We start from the raw sequence: 16,598 nt of genomic DNA on the forward strand, positions 1-16,598 counted from the left end.
TTGCGTCATTTTTTTCTATTTTTAGAAATTGTGTCATTTTTTTTCTATTTTTATAAATTGCGTCATTTTTATTCTCTTTTTAGAAATTGCGTCATTTTTTTCTATTTTAAGAAATTGCGTCATTGCGTCATTGTTTCTATTTCAAGAAATTGCGTCATTGTTGCTTTTTTTAGAAATTGCGTCATTTTTTTCTATTTTTAGAAATTGCGTCATTTTTTTTGTTTTTAGAAATTGCGTCATTTTTTTCTATTTTTTAGAAATTGCGTCATTGTTGCTATTTTTAGCAATTGCGTCATTGTTGTTATTTTTAGAAATTGCATCAATTTTTCTATTTTTAGAAATTGCATCATTGTTGCTATTTTTAGAAATTGCGTCATTTTTTTATTTTTAGAAATTATGTCATTTTTTTTTATTTTTAGAAATTGCGACATTTTTTCTATTTTTAGAAATTGCGTCATGTTGCTATTTTAAGAAATTGCGTACTGTTGCTATTTTTAGAAATATGCTTAATGTTTCTATTCATATATATATATACAAAATATATAAACAAAACTAATGTGACAAGACAGACCAACTTAATTTATAAAAAGGAAACGTCAATATATGTTCAAACCTTTCTATGTTTGCGTTTAGAGAAAGTAAAAAGTCGAGCGTTGCCCCCGCCCGGCGGTGGCTCTTGTTAAACGAACACTTAATCTTCATTATACGTAACTGTAAAGTAACTTCGTTGCTTTTTCTTGCATTTATCAGTAGCAAAATCTTTAGGAAAACGACCTATTTTTGCTGTTTACAGCTGGTCAAGAATGTTTATAAATTATATTTTATTACGTTGTATTACGTTGATATAATAGTTGCAATCATTTTCTTATGTAGAATCAAGTTTTCTTCACAATCTGGTAAAGCTATTGATATATTTCGATTGATAGACTGCAAAATTTAGTGCATTATATCGATTTAGGGTCAGCTCGGACCTAAAACGTACTCTGCCTCCGAGTCAGCTCGGTCCTTTTCCAACTCGGTCCACTTTTCAATATATTACTAGTAATATATTGGTTTGTTTTATCACTCTTTATTGTTGAAACCACATAATTAATATCTGGATTGATTCAGAAACGTGGAAAAATATTTTTCTAACATTATTATAACATTTTTTTTTTTTTTTTGGGGGGAGGGGGGGGTGCTTAACTACCTTTTGAACACATCTCTTTTAGGTATCTTAGCTGGACAAAATAGGTCAAAAACTTGCCATGGTATACAGGAAAAAGGAATAATTGGCAAAAATGATATTTTTCTATTTTGTGATCATGAATTTGGCAAGCGACTGGAGGTACTGCCCCAGTTAGAGTTAAATCCTATCCTATGAGAGTCAAAGAATGTGCATAAATATAGAACCAACATTATTAAGTCATATCTGAACATATCATATCATAGAACGCTACAACAAACAATATATTACAATATGTTTTTTTTCAAATCAGATAAGATTTTAAACGCTTCAAAAGTGCAAATATACTGTAAGAACTTTGTATGCATATGAAATATTATTAGATAAGCCCAACAAATCCCTGCCGTAATCACCACGTTGACAATGAAAGCAGGTAAACATTGCGAAATGAATACATACTATTTTCTCATGTACGTAATTTTCCTGTATACAGGAACTTTTCCAGGATTTTGGGAACATGACCCATAACCTGTGAATTGTGAAAATAATATACTATTCTCAATTGGGAATATGACCCAATAACGGCTTTTAGATAAACCCAACAAATCCCTGCCGTAATCACCACGTTGGCAATGAAAGCAGGTAAACATTGCGAAATTTTGTTCATTGTTGAATACGACTGTATGATATTCATTGTTTATATTTCACTATACCTCGAAAACTAATTGCAATCTGGTGTAACAATTACTTCATCCCTTTGTTTTTCCCTTTAGTGATAATTAATGCATAAAATCGTGTGAAAGAAATTCGATTTAATTCGGCCCTTGTCTAACTCATCCCAAAAATTAAAAGGACTGGTAATAATAATAAATGTTATACAATATGACTGAAGTTCAGATATACTTATTTCATACATGTAGATCTGAATTCCACAGTTTTGCCTTAATCAGATGTAGGATTATGATATTTATGGTCACTCGATATTTTTTTAGATTTTTTACTTGTAAATTCATTGACATTTATATGAAAATAGTAGTTGAATTAAAATACAAAAAGCACAGGTCAATAATAATAAGATTATTGAGTATATCATTAAATATTTAACAGTATTGTAATATTTAGAACAATTTGATGTCTATCAATTTTCACTCTTAACAAAGTTTAAATGTCATCATACACTGATGAAACTTATCTCATTAACTATGTTGATAAACAAGCAATAAAAACAACTTGATTTTGTAATACTATTATATTAATAGTATTCAAAAGTTTTGTTGATGGCAGTCTGGAATAGGTAAAGGAAGGAATAATTAGTATTACTATTAATAGTATTGTTTGACAAAAGTGCTGGCTGTACGCGAGTCACACACGACTAGCATATACTCACTATTGAGGCTAGTCGTAGAGCATTTTAAAAGTGAGTTTCCTAAAACAATAATATGCAAACTTGTTTCTAAAAGGATATTATATTGAATATCATATACAATTTATAGCTGGTATATTAATTTTTAGTGTTTGATGATAAGAAGATATTTTGTCCTTCTGAAAATCATGGACTTGACTAATTTAAGTCTGTGTGAAAGCGCAAAGAGAAATAGACTGAAAATAATTTATAATTTCTATGGACAATATAGATGTAATACATTTTGTAATTAAACATGCGGGTCAACTTCCAGCAGTGGTTGAATTATAAAACTTATTTTTTTTAATAATTTTGTTTAAATTTTAACTACTTGACAATTTCATGCTGGATGTTTGCTTACCATTAAATTTGCATATTAAGAGCTCTTTAATTGACATTAAAGTCCACGGGTCAATTTATTTCTGATAGATCTTTCCGATATCTTGTTAATATAAATGGCTGAACATCATCATAGAATTTAAAATATATATATATGTTTATGTTCATTCTTTGTAAAAATGTTAGAAGATTCACAAGTTACTGGCTTTATCATTGCATCTATTTATTATTGAAAGAAATGGGCAGCCTCAACAGTATGTATAGACTAGAACATTTGGTTTGCATTTAGACCAAAATATATAGTTACAATCATGACGGCTTTCGCGTTGCTGTCAACAAACTTTTACTTGTTCATAAGTTTTTCAGACCTTGGTGTATTGTCTTCATTGGCGACATTGGCGACAAGACCATGCCAGTAGACCAAACTAAACTTGACCTTTATATTAACGTTCAAGGTAAAATGTCTATTTTTTTCTTGATTCTTTTGCTCTTAGTGGCTATAACTTATTTTTGAATGGATTGTCTTCAAACTTGAACACAACAGTCTTTCAGGATAAGACCTGATTCACTCATAAATGTCCTTGAAGCTTTTGTGACTAGAAGTTGTGCTGAATGAACCCAAGACAATTTCATTTACTTGAAATTGCATTACTGAGGCAATGTATTTTAAAGTTGTTTTCTTAAAATTTCAGGACAATATAGTAGATTGTAAAGACATTCAATTCATACTGCATATATACACTATGATTACTTTAGTATACAATTAAACTTTTGTGCTTGGACAATTTTGAACAAATTGTTTCTTAAATAGTTTAAATTATTGATTTGATAGGAACTAACATAATTATTGGGATACTATATGTATATCTAATAATAATAAAATTTTATCTTTCCAACTTTTTGTTTCAGAAGGTAGGCCTACATATCAGATTTGTGAATGTGAATGGCAGGATATCGATTTTAAGGATGCTTCAGGTTCAATGAGGATGGAATTAAGAGAAATAAAGGCTAAAATGTGAGACTGTCAATCTGACTAACCTTAAAGTGAATATATAGAAAAATGTTTCCTTCAATAGCAAGGACATTTAAGGAACGTGTACATGATGATTAAGAAGTATTTGTTTAAGATATTTCTTAATTATTATATTCAAATAGTTTTTTTTTTCTTGACTTGTTACATTTTAAAACGCCGACACAGGACAGTTTATTTTAAGTTAGTGAGCTTCTGTCACTGGATAAACTATTGTCAAAAAAAGCCAAATTTTCAAAGAAGAATTACAGTGTATTTAAGTATCATCTTATACTAGAAATAAGGAACAAAGGTAGTCAACAAGAACAATTGTGACATGTAACATGTATTTAGGAATTCAGCTTTCCTTTCCTTTTCACTTTAAGACAATTCACAAACAAATATTAAATATGGATAGTAAGCACTCTGAAATATCTGACATATATGATCATCTTATCTTCACGTAGCTGTCTATAGCTTATCAGAATCACTCACATGCATAAATTTAAATAGTTTTGTAAAAATATAACATGTGCTTTAAATTGCCCGCTCCCTCCCCCCCCCTCCGAAAAAAAAAACACAACAAAATTATGAAATTTTAATTTTGCAATTAACTTTTTATAAACAAATATTTCAGGAAACAGAGGCGCTTGTATGATAGAACAATAAAAGCAGGAGTGATAATAGAAGTCACATGTAGATATGTCTTTATGTCTGAAACACCAGAGAAATTAAAATATTTGAGTTTTTCAAAACTTAAAAGAAATTGGCCTGTCCTTAGCAATGTTGGATAGTGAGTTTTAGATGTGAAAGCCTCATGAATATACTACTCTGACTTAATCTAATTAGAAAAAAGAAAAAATGAGGAGAAAACTAGTCACCAGTCTTTCACGAAGAAGATGAGATGACTTTCCAATATTTGAAATATCATAATATGTATAAAACTTAAATGAGCCACCATTTTTCACCAGGAAAATATGATCACTTATCAATTTTTGAGATATGTATGAACAGAACTTTATCAACTTTAATGTGAGAGTTTATCACAAAGAACATGAGATAACCTATGTTTGAACAGAACCACATTTGTATATAGAGGCTCCAGTTCATCAACTGTGCTAACTTATCAATGTTTGAAATTTGTTTGTACAAAAAAAACATCAAGGTGCAAGTCTCTTTTATTAAGAACAGACTTATATATGAATTAGATAAATTACAATATTTACAAACATTTATACTACCACACCCATTTAAAATATTTCAGCTTAGAGTATATTATCCAAAAAAATATGTATTGTTATAATGTACTTTATTGTGTATTTATTAATAAATTTATTGTATAGTTTTAATTCTACTGGATTTTAAAAACGTTAAGATTTTACTAGATCTTGAAAATATTATGTTTCATGCTCTTTAATTAAATGTTGAATAATGAATCCAATGAATACTGTAATAAGAATAGGATTAAATTGATAATGTTTTCTATTTTTAACTAATATAAAAGTAAAAAAGTAAGGTTTAACTTTAAAGAAAAAAATAGCCACACTGGCCTTGGGTTTGATACTATAACTCTCAGTTCATTCCTGTTGGTAGATTTTCTAGCCTATAAAGATACTCAAGTATTTTATAAGTAATAGGTTTTTTTTTTTGTTTTTGTTTTGGTATTTTTTTTATCTTGAAGCAGCATGCCTCCAGGTTATTGCTATTTTTCATGAAAATTTTGAAAATGTATATCAAAGTAAAATATTGTGAAGTAAACAAAGAAAGTAATGACTATTGTACATATTACTAATGACACAATACATATAATTTACCAAAAAGACTATGCAAAAATAGCCCGGGGATAGTCACACTGTAGAAATAGGGGGATCATTCAAATTTTGCAAAATCAGTCATTCATGCCACATAATGTAAGGTATTTCTGGGACTTTTAACTTTTTTTTTAATATCTGTTTTATACAGTTTGATTTTCTTATGGCATATCTGGAGGCATGAAACATTTATTTCTAAATAGAGAAATTGTTATTTGATCACAATTTCAGTTTTTGTCGCTGTTTGAAAATGTACCTTTGAGATGAAAAAATATGGAATATTTTGATAAATCTTCGTTAGACTTGTCCATCCGATAGAAGATTTATCTAAGAATGATAGGACTATAACTGCATAGAAATTATGATAGATTCCGTTTTAAAAAAAAGTTTTCAAAAGTTTTAGCCAATTGTTTTTTAACACGACGTCAAAGTTGACCATCAAAGGCCGTTTTTGAACATGACGTCGTCGCGTATCCTTGGCAACAATTACGGGTTTTTCAACGCAATAGGCGGACAAAATATCTTAAATCCTACAGCATTCGACGGAAATTATTTTTTCCTCTAAGCTGATACAAAATTTATCGTTTTACGCCCATTTTTTTTTTTTTTTTTTTTTGAAAAATGGAAAGAATACTGTCAATTTTGAGTATATTTTGACTTTCAATTTAGCCGCATTTTTCGGCTTTAAAGGGGCTTTTTTTAAAATTCCTGAAATAATTTTTGATGTTTGTCTTGAAACGTCCTTTAAAATGTATACTCAGTTAAAATAAGGGAGCTACCAACTCAAATTTTTCGGAACACGTAATTTTATTTCCCCAAATCCTTGAGTTATTTTGTAACAAAATTCGACGTATGCAGATACTTTTGACACTTCAAATAGCAGCAATAATGTTCAGCTCATCAGGAGAATTGTTTTAAAGTTTTACTTATACATATAAAACAACAATGTTTCATTGCAAATGCTTAAAATTTTGAATGAGACCAGCCGATGAAAAAAGCATATTTATATTTAAAATCTTAGCCTTGGATCTAAGCGGTAATATTTTGCTTATTCATAACATACGCGCTTTTTCGTACGAGCACGTCAATATTTCTGATTTGTGAAAGTCTAAATACAGGTACATTTCAATATAACGTGTTACTTGAAAAAAAAGATCTGTCAGCAGTGTACGAAACTTTCTAGATATTTAACAACAATTGTCTAGTTAACTATCATTGGCTTGGTCGAAGTGCAATTTTATTGAATATATTATCGCCTTTCCATTATGTGACGTTTTTGTTTGCTGAAAAAAATGTACGAAAAACATTGTTTTTAAGCAATAACTTCGTAAGGAATTGTAAACAGACGCATGTAAAGCAAATTACGTCGGGCGTTCAAAGGCAACGTGTACGCTGTACACACAACAGCTGAGAGTTATCATTGTGGTGTAACTTTTTGATATTGTAATACAATAAATAAATGAACTTGAATCGAGAAATATGCCACACGGAACAAAAGCAAATATATATTTTAATGTAAATTTAGAAATAAATACATGTCTGTGGATGTTTAGCTGAACATATAATTGCGGTGCAGGCGCTCATGAGCTAGATACTGCACAAACGAGTGTTGCGTTGTAAATCTTTGTACAAAATAAAGACATTTCAATTTATATTGTCATTTTATGTCAGTACATGTTACGGGCACTGTAGAGGATCTGTCGATGTTTCATATGTTGTTTTCACTAAACATTTAATCAGTATGCAATTGACATGTTAATAAAACCGAGAATTATTACATTTTACTCAAAATTTTACTGTTTTAGTTTTTTATAATCTTATTCTGACAAATATCAGATAAGACTATTATTTTTTTCCTCTTATAGAATGTGGGTAGTTCTTTTTTCTTTGTTTTAAAACAAAATTTGTATTAAACGAGAATAAAAAAATCATATTTTGGAAATATTTGACCTTTATAATTAAAAAAATATATATTTAAGCCAATACGGACTACATACAAAGTTCCCGTATATTACGAGTGTACAGATCACAGTATATTAGTCATATACATATAGCATGATATACGGTCCGGTACATCTAAGTATTCAAATTTCACTTATTTTTACCTGTCTATCTATAAACGAAATTCCGTATCCTTTAATGTATCCGTATATTTTGCGCAGTGGTCATAATGGCGTATAATACCGTTAATAGCGGGATGTTGACACTGGGTGATCGCTTTTTATGACCACCCGTGATAGCGTGACATAAATCTAAAGGGATGGGGGAAATAAAATCACGTGTACTGAAAAATTTGAGTCGGTGACCCCCTTATTATTTTAGTAATTTGACTAAGTATACATTGTAATGGACGTTTAAAGAAAAAAATCAAAAAATTATCTCAGGAATTTTTAAATCAGCCGCTTTAAAGCTGAAAAATGCGGCTAAATTGACAATCAAATTTTACTCTAGTTCCGATTTGCTGCTCAAAATGGCCACCAGTGCTAAAAATAATAATATCTTGTGGTGGGATTTTAACTAAACTTTACAGGATTGATGAGTACCATCCATAAGTATACATATCTTCGGCAAATTCCACTTCGCTGCACAGAATGACCACCAAGCTAAAAATATAAAAATCATGTCGACTCTCACAGGTCAAACTACTGGTGATATTTCAACCAATTTTTACAGTATTGATCAGTACCGTCCCTAGTTATGTACGTTGTGTACATCGCCAGCATGTGAAGCTCTGCTGCAAAAAATTGCTCCAAGATCTAGAAGTATAAAACTTTCGTTTGCTTTACAGGTCAAACTACTGGTGGGATTTCAACCAAATTTTACAGTTTTGATCACTACCATCCCTAGTTTTGTTAAGAACGTTGTGTACATCGCCGGCATGTGACGCTCTGCTGCAAAAATTGCTGCAAGATATAGAAGTAGAAAACTTTCGTTTGCTTTACAGGTCAAACTACTGCTGGGATTTCAATCAAATGTTACAGTTTTGATCAGTACCATCCCTAGCTAAGAACGTTGTGTACATCGCCTGCATGTGACGCTCTGCTGCAAAAGATTGCTGCAAAATCTAGAAGTAGAAAACTTTAGTTTGCTTTACATGTCGAACAACTGGTGGGATTTCAACTAAACTTTACAGAAGTGATCAGAACTATCCCTTGTTGTGCACATTGCCTGCAAGTTCCGTTTCACTGAACAAAATAGCCACCACAGCTTAAAATAATAAAAAAATTTGTCACAGGTCAAACTACTGGTAGGATTTCAACCAAACTTAATAGGTGTGAACAGTACTATCCTTTGTTGTGCATATCGGCAGCACGTTTAACTTCGCTTCTCAAAATGGCCTTCAGAGCTTTAAAAAAACAATATCTTGTTCGGCTTTCACAACTGCTGCTAAGATTTCAATGAAACTTCACAGAAGTGAACAGTGCCATCCCTATTTGTGCACATTGCCGGCATATTTTGTTTTACTGCACAAAATTGCCCCAACGTTAAAAGAAAAGAAAAATCTATCACATGTCAAATCGCCAAAATTCAAAGGAGTGATCAGAACACCTGTTTTTTGACCTATAAATGATAAAAAATCTTAGGAGTAAGCTTGAATTGTCATTACTTTGTTATTTTCTAGAGATTAGATTCATGCTTAGGCAAACAAACACAAAACAACATGTTAAATTTTTCTAATATAACTTGTACCTTTTAATGACTGTTACCTCCAAAGTAAAACAATTGAAATTCGCTCAAAATGTCATAACTTTGTTTTTATCTATGATTTGATTCATTCTTGGACAAAAGAACACATATCATTCAACTATGACCTTTACTAAAATCTGTTCACAGTCAAATTCAAATTTATTTTATACTTTTTTATTATGTTTTCTAGGAGTACTCTAATAGATATTACAATATTATCCTGATGTGTTTGAATTTTAATATAAGAAAAAGCCGAGCATGGCCAGAGCTAGATAGTGGATCTTGTTTTCAATGCCATCTACATTGTATGTTTCCATTCCATTTTACATTTTCACATGTTTAGTGTATTGTGCTTGAATGGTTTCTACAAAAATCAGTTTGTTCTCACAGTCCTAGTTTTATTTTAGAAATTATTTATAAGCAGTGAAATTTTCTGTTTATTTTCTATTTGCATAATAATTTCTTGCAATAAATATAGAAAGTACACTGATTTATGTGTTATACACTCACATAAGGAAGTCATTTACATGAAAATTGGTTAAAAGAAAATATTACATACTTTGAAACAACTATAGTTTCCCAACAAATTCCAATGTCATATGTATATATAATTATAAATATAATTTTATACTGTATACAAAATGGACACTTTTCTACTTTGAAAGTGGGAAAGATATCAGCTTGGAACACCTGAAGTAGATTTGCAACATATTGCGCCCCCATCAGTGCTTCAGCACTTTGATTTTCCCAAGACCCCAATGCAGAACGACAGGACATGTTAAGAAGAAAATACTTCTAAAGTTTCGATTAGTTAATCACATCGGGTAACAATGAAGTTTCGATGCTTCATTTGTTACTAATACACCATATGTTTCCAATGTGTATGGTATTAAGGACACATAGACCGAGCGAAATGTCATAAATGGTCATTAATATGAAATTCTGTTTCATTCAATATCTTGATAAATATTTTATCCTCATTAATGAATGGTTTCTTTCATATTTTGACACAATAACCCCTTTAACAAGACATTTAATTACGCATATTTAAGGTCAGGTTCTAAACTTGTAATTTTATTTAACTTGATGGATTTCATTCAAACTTGTACACAATTATCTTTCGTTCAAGACTATCAATTCTACTCACCTAGGTGTTAACTTGACCTCTGGCTGGCCTGGAATCTTGAAGGTATGAAAACTTTAAAGTATGTCATACTATTTTCCTCCGCCGTTTAAAATTGGAGGGGAATGTTATTGACCCTGAATTATTAAGGTTCTGTAAATGTTTGCGCTACTTCTCGGCAACTGCTGACTGGATTTTAAGGAAACGTTATGGGAACTGTGGTTGCTGATGTTGATAATAACTAGCATTCGTCGGTTGACGATTTTGCTTGTTTTCTTATTTTTGGACGCATTTCTTAAATATTTTTACAGAATAACACATTTATATCCCAAATAAAGGGCATATAAAATTTCCCTCTATCCGACCTTTCAGTCGTAAAACTTTAATACATCTTCCGTAAAAACGAATGGAATTAGTTAAAAACGACGTCGCAACATATATCAATTGACCATGACTTTACAATGACCTGACATGGAAGGTCAAGTTGTCGTTAATATGGACACATACTGGTAGTCGCAATGTCATCCTTCGGGGTAACATGTCGTCTTTTAGTGTAAACTCTTGTTGACTTCTACCGGGTATGTTAGTACATAACTGAAACTTAAATCAAGCCTGATAGATGCCATGATTTTGTTAGTTTATATGTCGGCAATACGACATATATAAACGCGACATGTTACCTCCTGTTATTGAATTAATCATGGCGTCTTGACTACTTTTTGCTAACATCTGTGCATGAGCATCACATTTTATTCCTGTCGACATAACGTTACATCTTCCTAATATCTTTTCATGTGTCTTTAAGCTGAATGCGGTGAGGTGGGTAGGGCGTGAGGTTTATTTCGTTCACTTTATGTATGTGGCCGTTCTAATTATTTTTAGGATTTATAGCCCGGACGATTCAAATTTTAGCCTCCTTTAACTAAAAACCCGCACTTGCATGTGTTGAAAAACCGTACCGGTACGTCTTATATTTTTCTGTGAAAATTTCGTTTATACGTTAATACTTTAAAAAAGGGCTTGATAATTACACAGCACTTTTTTGTGCCAAATTTGTACGAACTTGTCACATTTTTGTGAGGAATTCGAGCGAATTTTTCACACAAGTAACGAATTCGTTTTTGTGAAATTGAGGTTCAACAAAGCTGCTTTCAGGCCAAGGTCAATTGTCAGCCGTTTCCGTTCAGAAATAGAGAAACACAAAGCCAACATATTTTGTGAATGAACTATCCCCTATAATTATTATAATACCTTTTTGCTCGGCTGTTCAAAGGTCAGGGTTACATTAAACTAGAATTTAAAGTCAATTTCTGCTAAAAAGAAACAACAAAAAAACGAGACAACTTTTTTTGCCCACAACTTTTAAACTGCAAAGGATGATAAAGTATTTTCGTCCAATAACTAGATAGCCATTTCACAGCATTGAAATTTTATATAACGATTATTTTTACTGAGTTAATGACTTATGACAACAAACGTCAAAGTCAAATAATTATTTTACACTATACCAAGAACCGTGTTGGATCAAATAAGTACATGACTATTTTACCAAACGCTTTTAAATGTTGATCGCAATCAATGAGTAAAACAGACAAATATATTTTACGGTCATGGTCCAGCACGGTTCAGGGAAAACTATTTCTTCTAAATCATAACAAGCAAATAATCGGCCATTGGCCTATGAACACCTTATAATTGTCATCCACGTTAAATCAAGTAACAGAAATATTCCGTTTATTGGCTTTGGTATTATTTTTAATGTCAGCGTCACAATGGCTTTGCAGAAAACTTGTTTTTTCGCTTAATAGAAAAAACACCTGAACTATTTTTAAAACTTCTTAGGTATATATATCTTTTTATGAAAATTTGTAATTGGTAATGATATGGTGACAATAAAAACGGAATTATCATTTTTTCACTACTCATGACGTTATCTATGAATCATTATGTCTCCCCCACCTCGGGGGGAGACATATTGTTTTTGCCCTGTCCGTCAGTCCGTCCGTCCGTCAGTCCGTCAGTCCGTCCGTCCATTCTTCGTTTCCGGACGATAACTAGAGTTCCTTTTGACCTACAGCCCTCAAACTTCATAGGATGATTGGTCTTATAGAGCTGATGATCCCTATTGTTTTTGGGGTCAGTAGGTCAAAGGTCAAGGTCACACTGACCGTTGGTCAATTTCTCGTTTCCGGATGATAACTAGAGTTCCTTTAGACCTACAGACCTCAACTTCATAGGATGATTGGTCTTATTGAGCAGATGATCCCTATTGTTTTTTGGGGTCAGTAGGTCAAAGGTCAAGGTCACAGTGACCGTTGGTCAATTTCTCGTTTCCGGATGATAACTAGAGTTCCTTTTGACCTACAGCCCTCAAACTTCATAGGATGATTGGTCTTATAGAGCAGATGATCCCTATTGTTTTTGGGGTCAGTAGGTCAAAGGTCAAGGTCACACTGACCGTTGGTCAATTTCTCGTTTCCGGATGATAACTAGAGTTCCTTTTGACCTACAGCCCTCAAACTTCATAGGATGATTGGTCTTATAGAGCTGATGATCCCTATTGTTTTTGGGGTCAGTAGGTCAAAGGTCAAGGTCACACTGACCGTTGGTCAATTTCTCGTTTCCGGATGATAACTAGAGTTCCTCTAGACCTACAGCCCTCAAACTTCATAGGATGATTGGTCTTATTGAGCAGATGATCCTATAGTTTTTGGGGTCAGTAGTTCAAAGGTCAAGGTCACAGTGACCGTTGGTCAATTTCTCGTTTCCGGATGATAACTAGAGTTCCTTTTGACCTACAGCCCTCAAACTTCATAGGATGATTGGTCTTATAGAGCAGATGATCCCTATTGTTTTTGGGGTCAGTAGGTCAAAGGTCAAGGTCACAGTGACCGTTGGTCAATTTCTCGTTTCCGGATGATAACTAGAGTTCCTTTTGACCTACAGCCCTCAAACTTCATAGGATGATTGGTCTTATAGAGCAGATGATCCCTATTGTTTTTGGGGTCAGTAGGTCAAAGGTCAAGGTCACAGTGCAGTGGGGGAGACATGCGCTTTTTTACAAAAGCATCCTCTAGTTAAAGTTGATTGAAACTCTGTATTGTTTTAATTATAGACCACCCTCAACAATGATTATTCAACAATATGTAGCAGAATGCTTTGCTCTGTACCAGGCATACTTGGTGCTACCAGGGGCAATATTCCATGGCATGGTACCACATGTGGAAATGGCAAGGTACGATTTAACTTAATGATTAAAAATTAATATAATGCTTAACAAGCTTCTCTTTTCTTAAATTGCTAAATCTAAAATTGTAATTATACCAAAATAAGTAATCATCATTTATCAATTAAAATAATTGCATCTCTCAGAAATATATTACTCTTTGGATTTATCCTTAGATGTGTCAATCCGGGCATTGCATCGAATCTCCCCTAGCACCTCCAGTCGACGATGGTAAGTGAGGCTTCAATTTAAAATATTTACGATTTTCAAATACAATCATCGTCGGTATAAACTTTAAGGTAATATTTCATCCTTTCACAAAGTTAGTTCCCATAAATAGTAAAATACCACAGATAATTTACTATCATAATTATTTAAACACACCGTGATAAACATATACTGTGAAAACAAACATGTGCGTCACTGCGTTTCAAACAGGACAAAAACCACAATCCGTTTTGTAATCATCTACTTACCCTATAAATACCTGTAAGCAACTACACATTCCAGTTTTACAATACGTCATTTAAGGAATGATATATTCCAATTTCCCAAACAGTGATATATATTATTATTGCTCAATAAAATCACTGTTTGGAGTTCGGATGCGAGGAATTATATCACGAGGAAATAGCTCGGGCAATATAATGATGCGCATCCGAACGACACCGATTTGTATTTACTATTTCGATTCTTACTCGATATCATCACATAAATATGCTGCCGTACTGGATATTTAGCCTAATTACGGCTTATTTGTTGCCTTACTTTAATTTTAGCGCGTCACATTTTAGTGCTTAAGTCACGTGTTTAATGATTACGTCACATGTCTTAATATAGAAGGTCAAACAATGACTTTATTTAAGAAATACTATATATCCCAAACAGTGATATTATCGCTCAATAAAATCACTTTTTGGAGTTCGGATGCGAGGAATTATATCACGAAAGCGTAGCCCGAGTGATAAAATGTTGCGCATCCTTACGACAAGCAGTGACTTTATCAAACAATAAACTCACCGATTAGTATATAAATAACACATGGGTTTGTGGGTAACAGTAAAAATATCATCCCGAGGAAAATATTGTTACCGGTAACAGTATTTTTACGAGGGATGACATTTTTACTGTTACTCACAAACCCATGTGTTATTTATTTTATTACCCCGAACAAAAATACTGTGATAATCTGAAATTAATAACTAAATCTAACTGTAACAAAATAAACCAAGAGTAACGATAATTAAACTGTCCTTACCTTAAGTTTTAAGTGTAATTAAGGCCTACTTGAGAAGTTTTTCTTTTATTCTTTAAGCAAGTGATGATATCTACCAGTCATAAACATACAATAAAGACGGTTTTATTTAGAAAACAAAACACTAACCCATTTATACGGTTATGATCTGTGAAATTTGATCCTTCTGTTTCCAGAATATTCTTTGGATGGTTTTTGACAAAATAACGATGATATCCTATGTCTGTCCACCATATCTGTAACGTTTCACTGATTAGAATTGTTAAATAATCCTTTGTTGCATACTTAAATCGTCTGAATGTTCCAGTCTGACACATAATTATTTACATTGCAATTACTTCCGTTGAAAACGGCTGTTTACTTTTTGACTATTGAACAAAAAAATATTATATACGCGGAAAGCACACCAGGCAACTAAATGGGTGTCATAGTTACTCAAGAGAAGAAATTGATGTCATATCGGGGTTTAACGTCGAAAAACGAATGAATCGGGGGAAAAATGGCGGCCATTTTATCTCATTTTATTTAGAAAATAGACCACGTGACCAGATTTTATACTGTTAAAAAATACTGTTACCTATGTAACAGTACAAAATTCTTAGTCACGTGGTCATGGGAAATTAACATTACGAAAAAAAGTGAGGGGTAATAAAATATATTATTTCGGTTCTAACACGACATCAACAGGCCGTATCTGATATTTTCTTACATTGCGCCTGATTTATTTTCATACTTATCTTCAGGGCGTCATATTTTAGTGGTTACGTCACGTGTATAATGATAACGTCACATGTCTTAATATAGAATGCCAAACTGATTATTATGCATAATAACACACCGTAGGCTCCTCTATGTTCAATAGGGGAAAATTATGGTCGTGTTAATATACATAAAAACACACGCTTTCGGTTCTTCTGTGTTGGGAAAATACGGGTCGAATAAATTATGTATATGTTCGTGTTCATTCGTGCTATTCTACACAAATAAAGTTCCACTAGAGCGAGAGCGATAATCTCTGTAGAACAGCTACGGATGCATACTAACACACTTTGTGCCAAGCTTTATTTTGCTTCATTAATAATCGCTTTATTACATCACCACTTTTGTACACACGCGGTTCTAAGTATTATGACAAATAGAAGGCGACTATGAACAGAATTTCTTAAATTATCGACTTTTTTCTTCTATGAAAATTAACATATTTTTTTTATTCTACAGAAATTAGAAATATTCTCCTGTCGCTATCGCTCCCGTCGAACTTTCTCATTTCTGTATAACAGCACGGATGAACACTTACATATACATAAATCCACTAAGATGTCTAGTATAATATAACTATATAATATATACTATATAGACTATAATTGTTTTATCACATTTTCATTTTTGTAATAGAAATTCGTAATAGAAATCAGAAAAAACTACCAAAAAACAACTACATAAAACGTGAATTTCTCTCTCTTGTGCCCTTTCACTTTTTCACCTTCCCACTCCCCAATACCAGCTTATAATGTCGTAAGCTACCTAACACCTATATAATATTTAAAACATAAAACAACATCCCATGTTATGCTTGTTTGT

General features: G+C 32.2%; 1 protein-coding gene across 1 annotated transcript; it reads left to right on the plus strand.

Annotated features, from left to right (window-relative positions):
• Positions 1–1,753: 1,753 nt before the first annotated feature.
• On the plus strand, positions 1,754–5,304 carry LOC132740587 (uncharacterized). The gene is made up of 3 exons (XM_060728519.1): positions 1,754–3,361; positions 3,816–3,921; positions 4,553–5,304. Exons 1-3 carry the CDS (start codon positions 3,316–3,318, stop codon positions 4,707–4,709), a joined length of 309 nt encoding a protein of 102 aa, XP_060584502.1. The 5' UTR covers positions 1,754–3,315; the 3' UTR covers positions 4,710–5,304.
• The last annotated feature ends 11,294 nt before the right edge of the window (positions 5,305–16,598 follow it).

This window comes from Ruditapes philippinarum, unplaced genomic scaffold, assembly GCF_026571515.1.
Source record: "Ruditapes philippinarum isolate M1 unplaced genomic scaffold, ASM2657151v2 ctg15817_1_1_1_1, whole genome shotgun sequence".
Classification (NCBI taxonomy): domain Eukaryota; kingdom Metazoa; phylum Mollusca; class Bivalvia; order Venerida; family Veneridae; genus Ruditapes; species Ruditapes philippinarum.